General features: G+C 38.1%; 1 protein-coding gene across 4 annotated transcripts in view; it reads left to right on the top strand.

The window, feature by feature from the left end:
* LOC124796453 (myosin heavy chain 95F) overlaps positions 1-22,857 on the top strand; it is a 395,608-nt gene that overhangs the window by 345,216 nt on the left and 27,535 nt on the right. For 2 of the 4 annotated variants that reach the window (XM_047260671.1, XM_047260672.1), the window contains exons 19-22: positions 515-735; positions 6,607-6,697; positions 8,275-8,417; positions 21,508-21,558. In XM_047260671.1, the coding sequence (XP_047116627.1) occupies positions 515-735; positions 6,607-6,697; positions 8,275-8,417; positions 21,508-21,558 (506 nt within the window). The remainder of the gene's footprint in view (positions 1-514; positions 736-6,606; positions 6,698-8,274; positions 8,418-21,507; positions 21,559-22,857) is intronic. The other 2 variants (XM_047260673.1, XM_047260674.1) reach the window with 2 other exon arrangements.

The raw sequence follows: 22,857 nt of genomic DNA, 5'->3' as shown, positions 1-22,857 counted from the left end.
ATTGCCTTTTCGTTAGCTATTGCATCTACCTATCTATCCCCAACCTTATTCAGTAGCACCAAATTTCAAAAGCTTCAGTTTTTTTTTGTGCATACTGTTTATTTTCCATGTTCCACTTTCATACAAGGCTACACTCTGGACAAACACTTTCAGAAAAGAAGTAATAACACTTAAATGTACAAGAAATGTAAAAGCTTCTCAATTCCATAAACACTTTTCTTACTAATACTAATCTTCATTTTATGCTCTCTCTAAATCAGTCATCATCAGTCATTTTGCTGCCAATATAGCAAACTCATCCTCAGTTTACCGAATGAATTTCATGGTGATATGTTTTAAAAGGAATTTATTGTTCAAAAATTTTAAAAAACTTTGACTAAGCAACTTTCATTTAGAGTAACATGTGAGGAAACATGTATGCAGGTAAGAACTATTTTTACAACACAAGTAAACTGGTATAACTAAATAGCAAATGACAATTCTATTATTACTTTGAAATATGCTCCTGTTCCAGACTGATGACTCAATCACTACAGCCCAGGTGGACAGTCTACACCTTCAGCTGATGAATCGAATAAATGAGCAAATGAGCCAATTACAGACAAAACTGCAACAGCAAAAGAATGCAGAAGAACAAGAACGATTGCGCAAGATTCAAGAAGAAATGGAGAGAGAAAGAAAGCGCAAGGAGGAAGAAGAAAGAAAGAAAAGAGAAGAGGAGGAAAATAGAAGGAAGTGAGTAACAACATTTCTTAAAGTGAATGCACAAAAAAGTATTACATTTCATGTTAAAGTACCTTCTATAATTAAGGAAAACTCACATAAAGATGAAGGGAATACAAGAGCGAACGAAAAATCTTTGTTTCAGAATATCTCAACAAGCAAAGTTTTTACCTGTTGGTACTGCATGTGATTGTTGTGAGAAAAAATTCTGTGATTATTAGTAAGATTATTGCAGATTATGCAGTTATGTCTAATTTAATACTATTAGAAAGAAGTTGCATAAATATTCAGTCAGATCTTGATAATATTTCAAGGTGGTGCGAAGATTGACAGCTTGCTTTAAATGTTCAAAAATGTAAAATTGTGCACTTCATAAAATGAAAATACATAGTATCCTTTGACTGAAATAGCACTGACTCACGTTTGGAATCAGCCAATTCATATAAATGCATGGGTGTAACAATTTGTAGGGATATGAAATGGCTTGATAGGTTCAGTCGTGGGTAAAGCAGGTGGTAGAATTCAGTTTATTGCCAGAATACCGGAGAAGTACAGTCAGTCTACAAAGGAGATTGCTTACAAATCACTCCTGCAACTGGTTCTAGAATATCGCTCAAGTGTATGGGACCCATAAGAAATAGGACTAACAAGGGGTGTTGAATATATACAGAGAAAGGCAACATGAATGGTCACAGGTTTATTTAGTCTGTGGAAGAGTATCACAGAAATCCTGAAGGAACTGAACTGGAAGATCTTGAAGATAGACATAAACTATCTCAAGAAAGTCTATTAATGATGTTTCAAGAATTGGCTTTAAATGATGACTCTAGGAATATCCTACAGTCCCCTAGATATCACGTAAATACGTATCGTGACGATAAGATTAGAATAATTACTGTACACACAGGGGCATCCAAACAATTATTCTTCATGCGCTCCATATGTGAATGTAACAGGAAGAAACCCTCTGTCATGCACCTCATGGTGGTTTTCAGAGTGTAGATGTAGATGTAGAGAAGTATGTGATGAATTTTGGATTGGTTTGTACTCGTTTTCTATTACTACCCATGTGGTATCAGTTTCCTGTTTTTCGCTCTCTTCTTCTTCTTCTTCTTCCTCCTTCTCTTCGTTCTCCTCCTCCTCCTCCTCCTCCTTCTATGTGCTCTTTTGTTTGCACCTTTCCACCATATTGGCTTTCTGACTATATTGATGTTCCACCAGTGTTTTCTTGAAGAATCACTAAACTTTTGTGTGGTATTAAAACTTGCAAATGTTATTGTATGCTGAATATAGTCCCACACACAGCTGTTAAGAGCTGTGATTTGGCGAAAAGCATATTAAAGAAATATTTGAAATTATGAATCACAAATCTGACTCTGTGTAATAGATAAAAACACACAGTCTAATAATTACATGATATGCTGATGTTCTGACAGCTTTGAATAACAATTAGCATGTTAAATAAAACGTGGTCTGAGTTTATTTCTCGCAGATCTTCATACCAACACAAAAACGTGGGAATAAAATTGCAAATTGCAACAGCTTTGAGGCACATTTGTTTGTTGTCCACTCGTGATAATAACAATTTGATACTGTTACTTTTATCTGTTGATACAGTTTTTAACGTACCAAAAAAAGTTTTGATTTTTGTTGTGTCTATTAACGATGTTTCAAGAATTGGCTTTAAATGATGACTCTAGGAATGTCCTACCGTCCCCTACATATCAAGTACCTAGGGACCGTTTTTATCCCCCGAAAACTTACACATTTCTCTTAATGAAAATTTTAAAAATTGATTTGTTGTGCAATAAGTATTTTCACTGAGTTTTATTATTCCTTTCGTGCAGGGTAATATACATACATGTGAAATGAGTCAAAGTATAATCATCAAAGTGAAGCAGGTCATGGAAACTGATTTAATACTTTACTGCCATTGAACTAATATAAATTATTTGTAATTGCCCAAGCAAATGTAAAGCAGTAGAATAAACAGAAAAGTCACTTTTTTTAGGAGGTATTGGGAGCTGGTGCTCTTCCATGATGTTATTGGCTGTTGTTTATCTCTCTTGTGAATGTTACTGTATCTACATGGTCACATTGATATTTATCATACAATGGTAACTATCCATGAGTTGTTATGGTAGAGCTCTAATTACGATAAAAATTGTTACTTGTCATGTAGCTAACAGTAGTCTTGAATCAAGATAGTCAGATAATTTGTAAGGGGAATAGCTAATGAGATATGTTGTTGATTTTATTCTGAATATATTGGACTCCTAAATTCTTGTTTTATGTTGAAGGGACCTTGTTGAACACCTTTCCACCAGAATACCAAACCTACTCTGAATCATAGGAAAGGAAATAAATACTACAACCAATATTTTTCTCTATTGTGCATTATGGTTATGTAAACCACAATTTAAGTGAAACTGTTTATTATTATTGTTATTATTATCGTTATTTGCTTAAAATAGCATCAAAGCATAAATACACTGGGAAGTAAGTGTGGGAATTCCAAGATCATTGAAGAGGCCTCTAGGAGGTGTGTGCTGGGAAACTTGGTGAAAATAAGACAGATATAAGCAAAATACAAGATGATAAAGCAAATTGTGTCCTCATAACAGGACATTGGTTATTCATTAGTTGTGATCAGTTTATAGTCAGAGTGACGCATGTTTCTCTGTCTCTTCTCCTTTGTAACAGTAGGCATTTACTCAGATCCTGGTAGTGTTTCTACTGGCTTAATGTTTTACTAAGCTCAAAATAAAACAAATTAGCTTCAAACAATATTATGAAAAGGATAGATCGCTATGTACCATAAGGATGATACCTTCGAGTTGCAGACAGTCTCAAAGAAAGGACTGTTACACAATGAGATTTTGACCAAAGCCCCTTCAGAAAGGAAAACACACACCTTCATTCACACAAGCAGGCACACCTCACACACACATGACCCCTATCTCCGGCTGCTCTGGCCAGAATCCAACTGTGTCCTCTATGAACCATTGAATTGTAGGAAAGGAAATAAAAAAGTTGTATATTTCTCTATTGTGTATTGTGGTTGTGCAAACCACAAATTAAGTGAAACTGTTCTTTTTTGTTATATGCATCAAATACCATCAAAGAGTAAATGCACTGAGAATGAAGTGTTGAAATTCGTAGATCTTTGAAGAAGCCTCTGAGAGAAGTTTGCTGGGAAGCACGCCATGGGGTCATATACCTGTGGAAGACCCAGATGCAAGACCTGCCCGATCCATCCACCCAGCATTTCCTATTCTAGCCATGTCTCGGACTTATCCTACACCATCAGAGGCTGTGCCATGTGTGAAAGAAGCCTACCATATACCAGCTATGCAGCAATTGTTTGCTTTTTATGTTGGTAAGACTGTCAACTTGCTGCCCACCAGGTTGAATGACAACTGCCAGATGGTAGCCAAGAGCAAAGTGGCACAACATGCAGCCAAACATAACATACTCGATTTTAATGGCTGCTTTGCAACCCAAGCCATTTTGATCCTCCCCTCCATCACCAGATTTTCTGAACTGCCCAGATGGAAGTTACCCTTACAACAGGTTCTCTGTTCCTGAAATCATCCCGGCCACAACTTATGGTAATCTCGTATCCCCACAACCTCCACCCAACAGTTTCCACCCACTCTGTCCTATCACCTCCTCCCAATCCATGTTGTCCCTTCACCTTCATTGTGTGCTGCTGTCTGACAATGCAGTTTTCTCCTCTTATCTGCTCCTCTCCTTTCTGCTCCTTGTCTCCCTCTTCCTCTCCCCTCTGCTACAGCCTCTCAATGCTACATGTGGCAGCCTTGTCTGACTACCATCTAAACCTTACATTTTGCTCCAGGATACACTGAATTTTCTTCACCTACTCATACCCTGCAGCCCGTCCCCCTTCTCCACCCCACTCAGGATTACTGCTTCTGTTTGATGTGACAAAGCTGCATTCTGGCCAGAGCAGCCAGAGATAGCAGTCATGTGTGCTTCAGGCGTACTTGCTTGTGTGAATGAGTGTGTGTTTTCCTCTCTGAGGAAGGCTTTAACTGAATGTGTAACAGTCTTTTTGTTGGCCTCTCTGCAACTCTGTGTGTCATATTTATGGTAAGGAGCAATCTATCATTTTCGTAATATTGTTGATATTCCAACCTGGATTTTTCATTGTTTAACGTATAAACTTTGTTTATACTTGCTATAACCACTAGATATTCTTTTTGTCTTAAAGATTTCTTGGGGAACATTACCTCTCCTGATGTTGTGAAGATCATATTCATATTACTGAAGTTATTTGTAACAGCTTTTCCAAGACATTCCATGGCAGTATCTAGTGAGCCTGACATCCCCATCTTTTGAGTAAAAGTTACAAAATGCTTGTTAAAAAGTTTTACAATACTGTACACTTCTGGTGCCAACATATCAGTTACTGTTAAAAGATATCTGCCCGACCTATGATCAACATAACATACATTTTCCTGTCTCTGTTGTACCATTCTCCTCCTTCACTATACCCATGCTGTCTTTATTTTGTTACTGTACTTGGTGGGACTGTGTTCTGCTCATAATAAATTTGTGTATATGTGTGGAGTATGTCTAATAATGAGCTCGCTGACAGATACTATTCCTTTTTATCTCACAAGATACCTTTACTCTAATTTCAGATAAAGACAAATTTATTAATAAATATGCTGTATTTGTTGACATGGCATCATTTTCCTCTATACACCACTCCAATTCGTGCCTTTGAGAGATTTCCTAAAATAGCCAATTTTTGGATTACTGATTACCCTCCTAAATTCAAATTTAGTAAATTTTCTACCATTATCAGTATTATCATTTAATATATGAAACTGCATGTCATGTTCTTACAGGCCATTGATGACTAGTGGTTTTGATTAGATCTTTTTATAAAGATATTATCAACATCTATTGTCAAGCAACTCACTACCAACAAGCTCCAGTCGGACTTAAAGCTGGAATTGGGAATCTCTATAGTTTCAAATAAAAACCAATTACATGATTTGTAATTATTCCTAAAAATTGTACAATAATCTAGACAGGAGGATTAAAAATTCTCTGCTAACAATGAAACAATTGTAATTTTTGTTTTCATTGTGCATCATTTGCTAAAAATGTAGGTGTAACTTTTATGTGATAAATATCAATATAATCCTTTTGATGCTAAGCTAATAGTGTGAGATAAATGGCAACTGTTTATCATAACTGAGGAAGCAACATTTTCTTTAAAAGTACCAGCTTTTCTTTTGGTTTTGTTATACCAACATTACCTTGAAAAATTACACATGATTTGTAGTAGTTTAATGATAGTTAATTATTAATGCAATTTTAAGCTGCTTCTTCCCTTGAGCATGTTTACCTGTATTTGTTACACTTCATTGAAAGTTTATATTAACTGTTTTCTGCACCCATGATTACTGTATAGGCACAACAGCATGTTGTTTCCAACAGCCACACTTCTCATCATCGAATCCCACTTTGTCATGTCTTTTATTTTATAACTGCTATTCCTCAGTAGAGTGGTACTCTGGAAACATTATGAAAACAATGGTAAAGAATGGATTTACAAAATGAAAGTACAATCAAATATTACTGTAAAACACTTCATCTGTGTGAAGAAACCTCTGTTTCCAAATTGTAGGCTGTTTTTTTATTTGTATGTGTGTGCCTGATGTCACCTTATATGTATGTATAATTGTAATGTTTTTGGGAGAATGTGTAATGCATGTATTTGAAATAATTAAATCTACCTTATATTTTTTACCAATAATAATTGTCGTAAGGGCTAAGAAACTTTATTACATTTTGTTGTAGTATGGAATTTAAGCATTACACTCTTGATTTCACTGAAATTTTCAGAAAGGCTGAAATGGAAGCTAGGAGAAAGGCTGAGGAAGAAGCAAGGAAAAAACAAGAGGAGGAAGACAGGAGAGCTGCTGCAGCACTTCAGGTGAGTGCTAAAAGAAGTTAAATTTTCATTCTTTAGTGTAACATTTTCTGTGAATTACCTGTCATCTCTTTATCAAGTGTTAATCAAATTAATACTGCTTTATGCTTTGAAGAAGAAAAAAAATGTTTGTCTTTCACATAGAGAATTACAAAACATAATTAGTAACAGCCATATAATACATTTGTAAAGAATTCCTCTATATTTTTATTTTAGTACTGAAGAAACAGTTGCAGATATTTTTCTGTACATACGTTTCCTTTAGGTGGCAGAAAATCAACTGATTCTTTATTACTTCTTATACACATTGAGGAAATTGGAGTAAAGATCCATTGCTGTTAGAAACTGAATTTAGAGATGCTAAAAGCACCATTACTATTTCTTGTCTGCTTAAAGTGCCATCTCCCAATGGATTTTTAAGAATCCCCTAGGAGACCCCTCTGCAACTAATTGCAGGAAAAGGAATTTGGTTTTCTTGGTGGGCACAGGGACAGAAAAAGACAATAATTATGCTCAACATTAAGTCAGTTGTGTCCGAGTTGAAACTGAAATCTAAAAAGTTTGTCAAGTGTGATAAATCTATTGCCAGCCATTTGTAAGAGTATGTTGTTAGTTATCGTGTACATTACCATCTGGAGATGACAGTGGCCGTGTGTGTGTGTGTGTGTGTGTTTCACTACATCTGACTAAAGGAATTAGTCCAAGCTGATAGTATCTAACAGACTTTTTTTGTACATGCCTTTTTGGTTCTCAGTGCCGCCTCTGTGTGGTGAGTAGTAATATATCTATTTCATATTGGCAACCCAGGATGGCTTAGTGGCAGTATACATTGCTACTCACCAATAGAGGAGCTGTTGAGTTGCAGACAGACACAACAAAAAGACTGCTTCACATTTAAGCTTCCAGCCAAAAGGCCTTCTTCTAAGGTAGAAAACACACCCATTCATGCAAGAACAATCTATCACATGCAGGACCACTAACTCTGGTCACTGAGGCTAGACTGGAGCAGCTGCACCTGATGGGAGAAGCATTCCATGTATGGAGGGGTTAAGGATGTGGCTGGGGTGGGGAGGGGGAGGAAAAGCAGGGTAGGGATGGGGGAGGGTGTGTTGCTTGTAGGAGCATGCACCTACATGGCGGCGACAGGGTATGGCATCTTGGTGCAGTTGGGTGGCATGAGGGGGGGGGGGGGGCGGCAGAAAAGGGTGGAAGTAGTGGAGGAGAGGAGGAACTATTGGATGCATTAGTGGAACAGAAGGCTATTCAGTGCTGGAGTGGGAGCAGTGAAGGAGATAGGTGGGTAAAGGACAGGGATTAGTGAAGATTGAGGCCAGGGTGTAACAGGAAAAAAGGATATATTGCAGGGAGAGTTCGCACCTGCAAAATTCTTATTGTTGTTATTCCAACTACCTAGAAAATTTTACCAGTTATTGTTTGTGAGATTCATGTCTGTAGTGATATGGAAACTGATGAATGTTATACCTTTTGTAGTTGATACAAAAGCCAATTCTTGTGAAAACTCAATTTACTGACTAAATTATAGTTCCATTATTAACTACTTAAAATAAATATATTTGCAGAAGCAACTGGAAAAAGAAGCTTTGGAAGATGCAAAGTACCGTGAACAGTTAGAGCAAGAAAAGAGAGACCATGAGCTGGCACTCAGACTGGCTCAGGAAACAAATGAACAGATTGAGGATATGCCTCAACCATCTGCTGCGAGGTAGGTTTCTTTATCTCAGTGAGGCAAATTTTTAGTTCTGTAGATACATTAATTATGGACAAAATTATGGTGTATATGTTGCTATGAGGGAGTAATGGATACAACTACACTAGTGTCTGTAACTTAAATATATGCATGAAATGAGAGCAACAAGGTAAGTCTTAATCAAAAGACTACAGCATACAACAGTGTCCAATTAAAGTAATTAAAAGAGCTGTGAAAACAAAGCATAATTTTTTTTAAAAATCGCTAAACCAGATAATGTCTTTCCCAACAAACCTCTGTTCTGCACATCTATTGTAGAGTGTGCCTTTGGAGTTAGATGCACATCTTCTCAAATTTTTGGTAAACTGATAGATCTTTCTGCTTCTTTCTTTTTTTTTTTTTTAAATTCAATTAACTGAATGCTTCTTGCATTAATTCCTTTTTATTCATCTGGGCTTCGTTCAACTTCTGATGTCAACAAGACTTTTGTTTCATTTAAACTAGTAATGAAGCACTCTTTGCCTTTGTAGCAACTTACCGACATACACTATGTGATCAAAAGTATCCAGACACCCTCAAAGACATATGTTTTTTGTATTAGGTGCATTGTGCTGCCACCTACTCCCAGGTACTCCATATCAGTGACCTCAGTGGTCTTTAGACATTGTGAGAGAGGAGAATGGGGTGCTCCGCGGAACTCAGACTTCGAACGTGGTCACGTGATTGGGTGTCACTTGTGTCATACATCTGTACATGAGACTTCCACACTCCTAAACATCCCTAGGTCCACTGTTTCCAATGTGATAGTGAAGTGGAAACTTGAAGGGACACATACAGCACAAAAGCGTACAGGCCGACCTCGTCTGTTGGCTGGCAGAGACTGCCAACAGTGGAAGAGGAATTCCAAACTGCATCAGGATCCACTGCAAGTACTATGACAGTTGGGTGGGAGGTGAGAAAACTTGGATTTCATGTTGAGCAGCTGCTGATAAGCCACACATCACACCAGTAAATGCCAAACGATGTCTTGCTTGGTGTAAGGAGCATAAATATTGGACGATTGAACAGTGGAAAAACATTGTGTGGAGTGACGAATCTTGGTACACAATGTAGTGATCTGATGGCAGGGTGTGGGTATTGCGAATGCCCGGTGAACATCATCTGCCAGTGTGCGTAGTGCCAACAGTAAAATTCAGAGGCAATGGTGTTATGGTGTGGTCACATTTTTCATGGAAGGGACTTGCACCCCTTGTTGTTTTGCTTGGCACTATCACAGCACAGGCCTTCATTGATGTTTAAGCACTTTCTCGCTTCCCACTGTTGAAGAGCTATTCCAGGGTGGCAGTTGCATCTTTCAACATGATTGAGCAGCTTTGCATAATGCATGACCTGTGGCAGAGTGGTTATATGACAATAACATCCCTGTAATGGACTGGCCTGCACACAGTCCTGACCTGAATCTTATAGAAGACCTTTGGGCTTTTTTGGAACGCTGACTTCATGCCAGGCCTCACCGACCAATATTGATACCTCTCCTCAGTTTAGCACTCCATGAAGAATGGGCTGCCGTTCCCCAAGAAACCTTCCGGCATCTGATTGAACATACACCTGTGAGAGTGGAAGCTGTCATGAAGACTAAGGGTGGACCAACACCACATTGAATTCCAGCGTTACTGGTGGAGAATGCCACAAACTTGTAAGTCATTTTCTGCCAGGTGTCCGGATACTTTTGATCACTTAGTGTAGCTATAGAACCACAACAGACCTTTTGAACTCCTCACAACCTTGGTCATCATATATATGTTAAAAATATCCTCCACTGCAGCTCAAGCCGGAGAGTCCTGACTGATCATGAGAAGGAAGTATGGACTACTTGCACTGCTGATAAGTCATACATTTGGTTGCAGTACCTCATACCTACTCCTCTGAGCATTAAAGGTATTCCTCAAGATGTCAAACTTCAAACAGACATCCAGCATGATGCTTCCCCATGCTAGGGCCCCAACATTACCAAAATGGTAACTTTCCACATTGTTAATGTGATTTTATTGGCTACCACTACCTCTCAAGATGTACCACAAGGATCATTCTGCAAAACCAGAACAGAATTCATCTTAAAGAGCTTGTTACTCTATTCATTCAAGAATATTTCTGAATGTACTACTTTTAAATTGAACGATTTTGTCTCTGCACTCCTGTGGAGGGGACACCTGCTGCTGAACATCAGGCACATGGACCAGTACACACTTTTTTGGAAAAACTGCACTTCACTGCTATCTCGGCTGTAAACTCTGCTGAAAATTGTATTCAAAACATCAGATATTGGCTGTGTTGTAGCCTAATCCTTCCTTGGTCAACCTTGCCTCTGGGGAACATTTCCTGTATCTCAAAACTATCACCAAAATCTTGAAATAACACTTTGTGCTCACTCTCTTCTCTTCTTCGTCTTCTTCTTTTTCTTCATCTGCTACTACCACTACTACTACTGAGACTTAAATGTGCGTCTGATAGCTTCAGGGTGTGCAATGATTCTATTTCACAAAGCAAAATCCATATAGAATCTCTACAGCATTGTGCTGCTCTCAGTAGAAGTGCAACCATGCCTGACACCCATTGGTCCTTATGAACTGCTTTTTGTTGTCCTTGGATCAAATGTTTATTCAAAGCAGAATCTTCTCCTTTTCTATACACAAAGCACGGTTCCAGATAAGGGTAAATATTGACTGCTATCCAGTGGTCACTTACTATACCTTTCTTTTTTAATTTTCCTGGTTATGCTTCAATTTTGGACACTAGAGTATGTAAAGAGGTTTGCAAATTAACAGAATTTCATGCCTGAAATGGCTTTAAGATGAATGGGGAAAGGAAAATGACATAAGATTATAAACGTAATGATTATGTGGCATAATAGTGTTTTAACCTTAAGCTATTTCATATAACTGTCTTGGACATTTTACTATGTTTCATTGATTCATGTATATCATCTATTTTTAAATCAACTCAAGCTTTTATTTCTAACTATTGTTGTTATTGACTTATAGACTTCTACAGCTGTGTGATATTACAGTCTTCAGATCTCAGCAATGTTTAAAGTAGTTCTCTATACTGGTCATATTTTACCCATTGACACTTGTGTCCAGATGTAGACTAGGAGCACCTTGGTGGACTTGCAGTAACACTGTTTTGATACACATACACCAAATGACAAAGTACATCTATGTCTGTTCAACAGCGTGAGAGTTCAGGAGAAAATATATGAGAAAATAGGGTCTTTTTACTGACCATACTAGTGGCAGTTTTCAAGAATTTGTTTCCATGCCCATTGAGATAAAGTAATATAATATAATCATATTAAATAAGAAACCATTTTATGACACAATCGTAACCAATTTTGATCACAGTGGTGATCTTCAGATGCTAAAAGCAGTATTTGGTGAACACATGTTCATAGATAGTCAAACTGACCATTTGTCAGTTTGATAACACATGAACATGTTCACAAAATGCCGCTTTTACTTACTTACTTTACATATCTGGGTCACCAGCTACACTGCATATTTGCAGTAATCAGCCACATGAATGGCTTTGTCATGTGCTATGATAAAGTCTATCACTGTGCAAATTTTACCTATTTTTGGGTATATTGATAGATGTTGATGATCCTGTGTTACACCAGACTCACAAGAGTCACTCTCTTCATACCCCCATTTCCTCAGGTTGGTTCTGTACCATGTGATACCAGTTTGTAAGCAGTTAAGTGCCATCCAGGCTGGAAATGGTGGGTGATTCCCAGCAGCCAAATGTTCCTTGGGATTTATTAGTGTCTGATTAATACATGTTTGCCATAAATATTCTCACTATATTTCATTTGATTCATCTAAGGAATTGGTTATTCACATAAAACATCACTGGGACTTTAATCATCTGTGCTGTATTTGGTTGCTGTATAGCGGGTGTCTGTGATCATCAGGCTGTTTTCTCCTTTTGAACTCAGCTGCAACTTTCCTTCTGATTGTGGCTGGAGCTATGCTGACAATGGGGTGAAATTGTTGAACTGGCATTGGTTTTAGACAGCCAGATAACTATGCACACAGTCTCATTATTGGCACATAGATGTATATGATGTATTTGGTGTGTGCAGAGTTGTACCATGCAGCTTCTGCATGCTCTGGTGCAGAGAAACGTAGTGCAAGTGCCATTATTCTGAAACTGAACTCCTCATTTGATGCTGGTTGGTTTTTGGATGATATTATTCCTCACACGTACTTTTCCCTTAACGTTTTGACCATGCATCTGAAATTTCGAGAGTCCTGTGAAGTTGGATACCCAAACATGTTGATAAGTCATCATGGTTCAACTCCTGATCCTGCCACATTACTTTCAGTTGCCTATGTGTGTCTTTATTTCTGAGGTTGAAGGCACATGCCAGAGTTTTACAGTGATTTGGCTTGGGGAAATGTTCTCTATAGTAGGTAACTAAGTCTTCAGGAGCCTACATAAGTTTCCCTTCCACTTCCTCAAATGATTTTCTTTGTGCAGTCATGGCAGTATCATTGGCGTATATAAACTGTCTCGTATCAGTGTTTATAGGCTGGTCATTTGTATGGTTGTTATATAAAATTAGTGACAGAACACGGCCTGGAAGTAGGCCATTCTTTTGCTTTCTCTCGCAGCTATTCCTCTCATGTAGTGCCACATAAAAACAACTGTTTTGCGGGAGACATTCCACAAATTTTGTCATCCGGAAGTCCTCAGTCATGTTATAAATTTTAATGAGCAGCTGTTGCTGCCTGACAATCTCATAGACAGCTGAGAGGTCTATAAAAGTGACTCCAGTTATCGGGTTCCATTTCAAGCCATCTTTTTGTGTTGGGTGAGATGGAGTATTTGGCCACAACATGACATATGAGGCATAGATTCTGTTAGTTCTGTTATGACTTTCGTCTCTGTTGAGCCAAAAATTCTGTCATGGACCATACTTTCAAATGCATGGTGGACATGATGAAGACAAGACACAGGCCTGAAGTTTTGTGAATCCTTAGGTTCTTTCCCTGGTTTTAGAGGGGCTATCACCTTGGGTTTTCTCCAGAGAATGTGCATGATAGTGATACCACTGTCAATTAACTATACACTCAATTTTAGGGCAGCAAGCCCAAAATGCTTTATTTGTTCAGTGTGGATATCATGCAAGCCAGCTCTGCACTTGGTGGGTCAATCATCTTAACTTTTCAATACTGAATGGTCTGGCAAAGATGTCCACTTCATTACTCATATCATGTTGAATTTTCACTTTAGATAGTATTTTCTCTTCTGTCAGTAGGTATCCCAATGAGATCAGGTTCTGGAGTTACAGGTTTGTTGCAGATACTTTTTACTAACTTCCAAGCTCACCAGTTATTTTGCTTCGTCTCAGTTTAGACCATCTTTCCATTCACATTGTTGATACTGCTTTTAGAAACTCTTCACCTGTTTGAATACTGTTTTCTGAGAAAGGATCATCATTGAACATTGATTGATACTGCTCTAGAAGTTCTTTAGATCCTCCTTCAAGGTCCACAATCTATTCAGTCCTGCTGGCCCTCAGCCTGTATTTCCTGTATATTTTTTTTACTGGAAGAACAAAGTTAACGGACAAATTGATACAATGTTCCAACAGCACAATTTCTTGGTCCAGTTCTTCTTTAAAACTCTACCATCTTGCTTTTTTAAAGCTGAAGAGTCTTTTAAAGGGAAATATTTTGTGTATGATAGCGGCACTTTTGACATCTGGAGGTGGCTATTGTGACAGACACGGCCTATGATTGTGCCATAATGAAGCGATTGTGTCAAGAAATAAACACAACCTTATAAAAAGTCAATCACTGTCTTCTGAAACGAAATTTCTTTTTATCCAAATTCCTGTTTAATTTAGTTACCGTGTTCTGCTGAGTACTGATGGAAAATTCAGTTAATGAATATGGTGTGAATAAATTTAACAGGTACTCCTTATTTGCTTCCATTCTGAACTGCTCTTGGACCACATACAACATTCCTTCAAAATTTGTAATCATTGTTAGTCTGTTTGCAGAGTGATTTGATTCTTAAGATAGAAATTTGTTTTTGGAAGTAGTAAGCAAAGTTTTGGTAGGTGGAAGTGCTCTGCCCCCTATGATTGTCTCTTGTGTGCATGACCTTGCAAGAACAGTAGGGAAGATTTTGTCACAGCTAGTGAGAGTGGAAAAGTGAGCATAAGAGATCTACAACTGCTTTTGGCCAATAGCTCATCAAAATAACTTGCCTTTGCGTGTTTCCTGGAATGTGTATAAAATTCGTACTCCTTTAGAGCAAACTGTCCCTCCTGAAATGTGAGATTACAATTTATACCACCTATAATCACTGGACAAATTCAGGCCCTGGATGTTTGTTTTCTCTGTGCCTATAAGATATACTATCATACAGTTACAGGTACACCTAAAAGGATACCAAGTTTCTGTCCATGACAGACTATTTCTCATTTAGTTACAAGCCATCACAGGCCATCAGTTCTCATCAGCCCCTTACATGAGTATGATTCTATATGCATTTACTAAGAGTGGATACATAGCTGAACACCCTGCATGGTTTGTAACTCCCAAGGAGTTTGTCTTCAGTCTTGATAATGTGAACCTTTGGATCACTGTAGCATCCTATTTTTCATTCAGTGTTCATGGTGTAAGTTAATGGTTTGTTTTGAGCATTTCTTGAATGTAGACAATGTCCATTTTGTGAAGTGTAACACATACATTCCATAGAAGGTTGATCTCTCCACCTCACAGACACTCATTTTCTGTCACCTTCCTGTATGCACATGGTGAGTCATTAGCAGCTAATATTTTTCCTGTCCTAATCATTAGCACAACACTTTCAAATGAGCCTTACTAAAGGCTGAACTTGTGACCTCACAGTCATGGGATTCCTTGTGAGAGGTAACAAAGCGGCACTTTTGACTGAGACCCTGCAACTCGGCAACCCAAGCATGATACAATTCATGGGCTGCTGCCTTCACTGTTAAACTCAGCCCTTGAGGAAATAACATGAGCAGATTGGTGGTAATAAGCTGTCAGTAAGGGACACATTTCTTGACATGAGAGAAAAAAGGGTTCCTGAAGCAGATGGCAAAGTGATGCTATAAATGCTTCTTGTACACCTCCCTGCCCTCGACAGACTCGTCATAAGGTGGGGAAGGGAGGCAGATGGGCTGGCAGTTGCTGTGGCTTTGCGAGCAGTCTGCTCAGTAGCCTGTCCAACATCGCCATGTGTCCCTGCAGTTGCAATTCCAAATGCCAGTGGAATTCCAGCTTCTGCTGGAGTAAACGTTGAAGCACCACCTCCACGTGTGCACCAGTTGTCATTGTCAAATTGGCCAGAAACAAACATGAAAGCTCAACTGCTGTTGTTGCCACTTGTGTAGTAATTCCAGACAGAAATAAGAATGTACACAAAGTTCTAAACATTTTAATGTGAACACAGTTACAGTATTTCATACAAGTCAGGATACAAGCTAAGTCGAGTACACGATACAAATCACAGTTCACCGCAAGAGTGGAGTCCAAGTTACTGCAACAAAATAAAATAATGCAATGAGATAGCATGCTCTCTGCTCCAAGGTTATATGAAGTTAGTTTCTTGATTGGTGAGTTGAGGTGATGCTGACCATTAGCGGTGCACGCAGGTCCTGATGTGGTGCTGTCATCTGATATCTGATCAAAAGCATGAGGAGGCACAAGATAACGGAAACCACTGCATTAAAGATGCATAATGTGTATCCGAAGAACATGTGGTCTGTAACTGAAAAAGTGTCATGATGATCTCTCCATTGGCAAAAGATTCCAGAATAGATCTTTGGGAGGTGACCATGAGAAAAAATGTTGAATAACCAACGAAAGGATAAAATTCGACGAGTTGGGGCATGGAACATCAGAAGCTTGAACATGGTAGGGAAGTTAGAAAATCTGAAAAGGGAAATGCGAAGGGTCAATCTAAATATAGTAGGGGTCGGTGAAGTGAATTGGAAAGAGAGACAAGGATGTCTGGTCAGCTGAATATAGGGTAATAACAACAGCAGCAGAAAATGGTATAATGGGAGTAGGATTTGTTACAAATAGGAAGGTAGGGCAGAGAATTTGTTACTGTGAACAGGTCAGTGACAGCGTTGTTCTTATCAGAATTGACAACAAACCAACACCGACAATGATAGTTCAGGTATACGTGTCAGCATCATAAGCTGAAGAAGAAGGGATAGAGCAAGTATATGAGGATATTGAATGGGTAATACAGTATGTAAATGGAAATGAAAATATAATATTCTTGTGGGACTCAAATGCTGTTATAGGGAAAGGAATAGAAGAAAAGGTTACAGGAGAATATGGGCTTGGGGCAAGGAATGAGAGAGAAGAAAGACTGATGGTGTTCTGTAATAAATTTCAGCTAGTAACAGCAAATATTCTGTTCAAGAATTTCAAGAGGAGAAGGTATACTTGGAAAAGGCCGAATGATATGGGAAGATTTCAGTTAGATCACATCATGGTCAGACAGAGATTCCAAAATCAGATACTGGATTGTAATACATACCCAGGAGCAGATATAGACTCAGATCACAATGTAGTAGCGATGTAGAGTAGGCTGAAGTTTAGAAGATTAGTCAAGAAGAATCAATACGTAAAGAAGTGGGATGCAGAAGTGCTAAGGAATGACGATTTATGCTTGAAGTTCTCTAAGGCTACAGATACAGAATAAAGAACTGCTCGGTATGCAGTACAGCTGAAGAGGAATGGACATCTCTAAACAGGGCAATCATGGAAGTTGGAAAGAAAAACAAGGTACAAAGAAGGTTACCTCAAAGAAACCATGGGTAACAGAAGAAATACTTCAGTTGATCGATGAAAGAAGAAAGTACAAAAATGTTCAGCGAAATTCAGGAATAAAGAAATACAAGTTGCTGAGGAATGAAATAAATATGAAATGCAGGGAGGCTAAGATGAAATGGCTGCATGAAAAATGAGAATAAATTAAAAAAGAAATGATTGTCGGAAGTACTGGCTCAGCATACAAGAAAGTGAAAACAACCTTTGGTGAAATTAAAGACACGGGTGGTAACAGTAAGAGTGCAATAGCAATTGCACTATTAAATGCAGAGGAGAGAGCAGATAGGTGGAAAGAGTACACTGAAGGCCTCTATAAGGGGGAAGAGTTGCCTGATGTGGTAGAAGAAGGAACAGGAGTCGATTTAGAAGAGACAGGGGATCAAGTATTAGAGTCATAATTTAAGAGAGCTTTGGAGAACTTAAGATTGACTAAAGCAGAAGGAATAAATAACATTCCATCAGAATTTCTAAAATCATTGGGAGAAGTGGCAACAAAATGACTATTCACAATGTTGTGTCAAATGTATGAGTCTGGGACATACCATCTGATTTTCAGAAAAATATCATCCACACAATTTCGAAGACTGCAAGAGCTGACAAGTGCAAGAATTATTTCACAATCAGCTTAACAGCTGTTGCTTACAAGAATAATGTATAGAAGAATGGAAAAGAAAATTAAGAATGTGTTAGTTGATGATCTGTTTGAGTTTAGGAAAGGTAAAGCCACCAGAGAGACAATTCTGACATTGCAGTTTATAATGGAAGCAAGACTAGAGAAAAATAAAGACACATTCATATGATTTGTTGACCTGGAAAAAGTGTTCAACACTGTAAAATGGTGCAAGATGTTCAAAATTCGGAGAAAAATAGGGGTAAGCTATAGGGTGGGATGGGTAATATACAATATGTACAAGAGCCAAGAGGGAATAATAAGGGTGGATGGCCAAGAACGAATATGTGGAAAGCACTGACAAGGAGAAGGGATTGGATGATAGGACACATCTGTTAAGGCATCAGGGAATGACTTGCATGGTACTAGAGGGAACTGTAAAGGGCAAAAACTGTAGAGGAAGATAGAGATTTGAATAAATCCAGCAAATAATTGAGGACGTAGGTTGCAAGTGCTACTCTGGGATGAAGAGATTGGAACAGTTGAGGAATTCATGGTGAGCTGCATCAAACCTGTCAGAAGACTGATGACTGAAAAGACTGGAGTAGGATGTGGCAGGTCTTGCACCTGTGTCTTCCACAGGTGTAGCACCCATTCGGCAAGGGATTGGAATGGAAGTGGTATAGGAATGGACTGGGACGTTGTGTCGGTTGAGTGGGGAACTGGGCAACAGAGTTTTACTTTAGGAGGGATGGGAAGGAGCTTGGATAGCATGTACCACATTTTTGGGCGTGATGATAGGTAATCAAAGCTCTGGCAAGGGATATTATTCATTTGCTCCTGACCGGAACAATATTGGGCAACGAGGGGAGGATTGGGCATGGTTGGAGGAATAGGTATGTGACACTGTTGAGCGCAACATGGGTGCTTCGCAACTCATGCCATCTGGATCCTTCCCTCAAGCAAGTGTGTTTCTAAACTGTGTCAACAGGAGCTCTCCTTGCAAGACATCCTTCACCCCCATAATCTTCCTGGCCTCAATCTCCGCTAACCCACTGACTTCACACCCTCTACCCAACAGTTTCTCCTGTCTCTGTCCTTTCACCCTCCAAGCCCATGCCTCCACATCACCATTGCATGCCCCACCTCACTAACTCTGGTACCCAGGTATTGCGTCGTTACCCTGTGTACCTGACACCACTTCCTCCCACATTCTTAGCCTGCCCACCTGCTCTGCTGTCTTCCTTCAATCTTCTGCTAGCTCTTCCTGTTTCTTTCTAAATCTGCTGAACTGCTCTCTCTCTCTCTCTCTCTCTCTCTCTCTGTGTGTGTGTGTGTGTGTGTGTGTGTGTGTGTGTTTTAGCTGATTAGTTGATATAGTGAAGCATTAATAAGATCATGTCCCTTCATTGTAGTGTTTTAAAAGTGTATAAACAAATTCACAATAGTCATGAAACAAATGTGATCATTGTGTATGAGCAAGATTCTTGTCTGTCTTTTCAGCATTATGTGCTACTTGAACTAACTAACAATAATCAGAAAACAAGTGTTACTATTGTCTGTGACCAGGATTCCTGTCAATTTTTTCAACACTATGATCTAGTTTTACTAGATAGTTTAACCAATGTAACTATCCACAAGAGACGTATTTCTAATGTGGAACATCAAGCAAATATAGACTGAAAACTTCTTAAGATGTAGTGGTGCCAGACAGACTTGCAGTCATAAAAAGTGCTAGTTTCAGATCTGTAAGTTCTTGTGTCCACCAAAAGTGGGAAAATAGTTGGAGTAAATGATTTTTGATATATGGATTGATTAATTCAATAATCACTACAGCTTAACAATATTTGTCCTAAGATAATGCCTGTTGTCAGGATATAATAAATGTCATAACTTCATATTATTGCACAGATTTTTCTTAAATGTTCAAGTGACAGGTGCTAAACCATTAACCGTTTTAGTACCCAGCACACTATGATAACTCCAGCTATGATTTGGGTTTTGCTACTAAGCATCATATTAAATTCATGAAGTCCCACTTGAAAGCAATAAGCGACTGTCATGTTAGTTACAAACTCAAAGAAGAATCACATAGAAAAGCAACATATCCACTGATATGGTAAAAAGTAACCCAAAATGTTGGAGCAGACTTATGTAAGCAATGGATATGATGTAAGCAGTGCAATATGAGAAAGTGACCTGTTCCACGGCAGTTATGATGTGCTATGATTTACATCTAATCTTTTGTGACAAATCACCAAAGCAGACTCAACATACATGTTGTGAGACATCCTCAAGAATTACAAAATTATCCAAAATATAATGAAGGAAAAGGCAGTTTATAGGACGTTATATGTAAGGAATTGTGTCTGGTATGATAAACCACATGGATTTCAATATTCGTTTGCTATCAAAATAGATTTCCTTAGATTTCTTTGTCTGATTCCTATACATGGTAAATGGTGTTGAGGATGATCCATATTTTTGCTAATTGTGGTTCAACAGTTCCTGTTCTCTGAAGTTTCCAGTCCTAGCTTAGAGTATTTTTATGAATTAGGGGAACTCAAATATGAACAGTTTGAAAAAAGGATCGACTCCTCAATGTAACAAACAGTAGGGTACACCAGATTTCTTGTTAGTCTTGTGTACATGCGTGTTGATGCATCAGTGCTAATGAATAATGAGTCTCTCTTCTCAGCTTGTAAGCCTCAAATCAGCACAAACCTTGGTTTCAAAGAATAGAATTTTTTTCCATTCAAAAGTCACATCCCATACTTGAGTTAGTAGGTTATATTGGTAGAAACTATTTAAAGTGTTTCTACAGGTTGATCACAATGTCTTGAATCACAGACTGCTTTACTTTTACATTTGGGATTTAGATAATGACTGTCGCAGAAAGTTTAAAGGGACAGAACTAGGCATTATTTTTCAGATAACCCTTAACAATTATCTAGCTTGCAAGAGGTGCTACTTCTTGATGTGGCAGTGGTTGTGAACACAACAGAGGTGGCTGTGATCATTGTGTATGTCCTTACTGCTTCTGCATACATGTTGTAAAAGTGCTAAAGTGTTGAGCCTGTGAAGTTATGTTTTTGACATTTTAATATTTTTATGTTTCTTAACACAGGGATGACTAAATAAATCAAGAATTGTCAACTATAAGAAATATTTTTATTACATTTTAAAAATATTTTTAACTCTTCATTGTTTGCAGTTCACTTTTTCTGTAAACAGTGAATATAACAGTCTGAGAGACTAATGCAGTATTAGATAAAATAGATACAAATACACATAATCAATTTGAGTCAAGAAATTCTGCAGTCTTTATCAGAAATTCTGGGTAATATCTAATGAATCTTGGTAATAAGTTATGAAATTTATCCCTCTGAAAAATATCTAATTTGGCTGTCTATTACTTCTACAACTGTTATGTGATGCCTTCAATATTTATAGTGTATAAGTGACTATAGCTTGTTCATTGCAGTTTTCCTGCTTGCAATATTTGTGTTTCCATGTGGGCAGTGTGACAATGAATTATTCTGTGATGTTCTGTAAACACTGAAATGTAAAAATATTCTGTGTACAGTTCCATGTATGGTTGTTTCTCCAACAGTAGGCCTGTCTACAATGAAGTCAGAAGTCCAACGCCAAGTAAACTCAACAGGTAGATACCATCACATTGCACTGTGCTATATGTATAGTGACACAGCTTCTTGCACTCTGCATGTCCTATTACTGTCTCTGGTGATTCTTTTAACTCTTTTTGTTACTACTTTTTGTACATTTGTAAAAAAATATCATTTCACTATTGCCTTGCACTAATGATAGCTCTCTTTTCACTTGCTGCAAAAGCTGTAACATTTGTTGCTAATTTTACCGCACACTTGTAAAATGTTGTTGTACTGTTGCCATTAACTCTCTCTTTTTTCCTGTCATGGTCTTGTAACAGCCCTAATTGATTGCCAGGATTATTCAATGGGTGTTCCTTGTGCTTAGTATTTGTGAGAAAGATACACCATACCCGTACCCAAGCTGCACAACTTCTTTATTTATTTCATTTTTACTGCTCGTTCTGAAGTGAAATATGCACAAACTATCCATGAGTGTAGAAGTCCCTGAACATAAGAGCAATTTTATGGCTTGCAAGCAGGCTTGGCACTCAGTGGCTTTGTAACCAAGGTTTAAGTGCAGAAACCCATTCTTAGTGAAGCATTTACGTGACATGGTGACTGTACCATCTACATTCTAAAGTCTTACACATGGTCGGTGCATACACTGCTTGATAATGGCAATTCCCAGAACTAGCCATAGCGAAATAAATAAAATACAGTGCAACTGTGGTGGGGATATTGTGTTAACATTTTCACAGTTCATATGCTGCACATTCCAGCATGAATAAACTTGTCATTATGTAGCTTTTGTCATTGCACAGTGATGAAGTAGAATATTGGCACCTCCTTTGGATATAAATTCCTTCTTTTTGACTAAATGGAAGGCAGGTTGTTTGGTTTCCAGTCACATTTTGGTGTACAGAGTAGGAATGCTTTCTTAGGGGAAACTTGGTGAACATATTGGCGAAGGGGGAGATCTTACATTTCAGCCTCAGGTCACAATAGTGGTATCATTCCCAATTTCAACTTATTACCAAAATATCATTAGATTTTCTGATTAAAGTGAAAGAAAAAAAGAGTAGTAAAATACTAAGAAACTGAGGAGGACAAGAGAGATGCTCAAAGTGCAAATATGTTGGTGCTCTTATTATTGAAACGGAAACCTATAGTTGACTGTGTAATAATATGAGGTTGGTAACTCTTCAATCGCAAATGTAAAATTGATTTTCAAGAAAAAGTCTTCTCAAAGTGAGAAATAATAAAAAATTACTTGACTACTGGTGTAGATTATCTAGACATGCACTAGAAGATAGATGACACCCATCTGCAGGCACAATCTGTGAGTAACAAAT

Source organism: Schistocerca piceifrons, chromosome 4 (assembly GCF_021461385.2).
Source record: "Schistocerca piceifrons isolate TAMUIC-IGC-003096 chromosome 4, iqSchPice1.1, whole genome shotgun sequence".
NCBI lineage: Eukaryota > Metazoa > Arthropoda > Insecta > Orthoptera > Acrididae > Schistocerca > Schistocerca piceifrons.
Note: the sequence above shows the minus strand (reverse complement) of the source record. Positions and strands in the feature narration are given on the sequence as shown.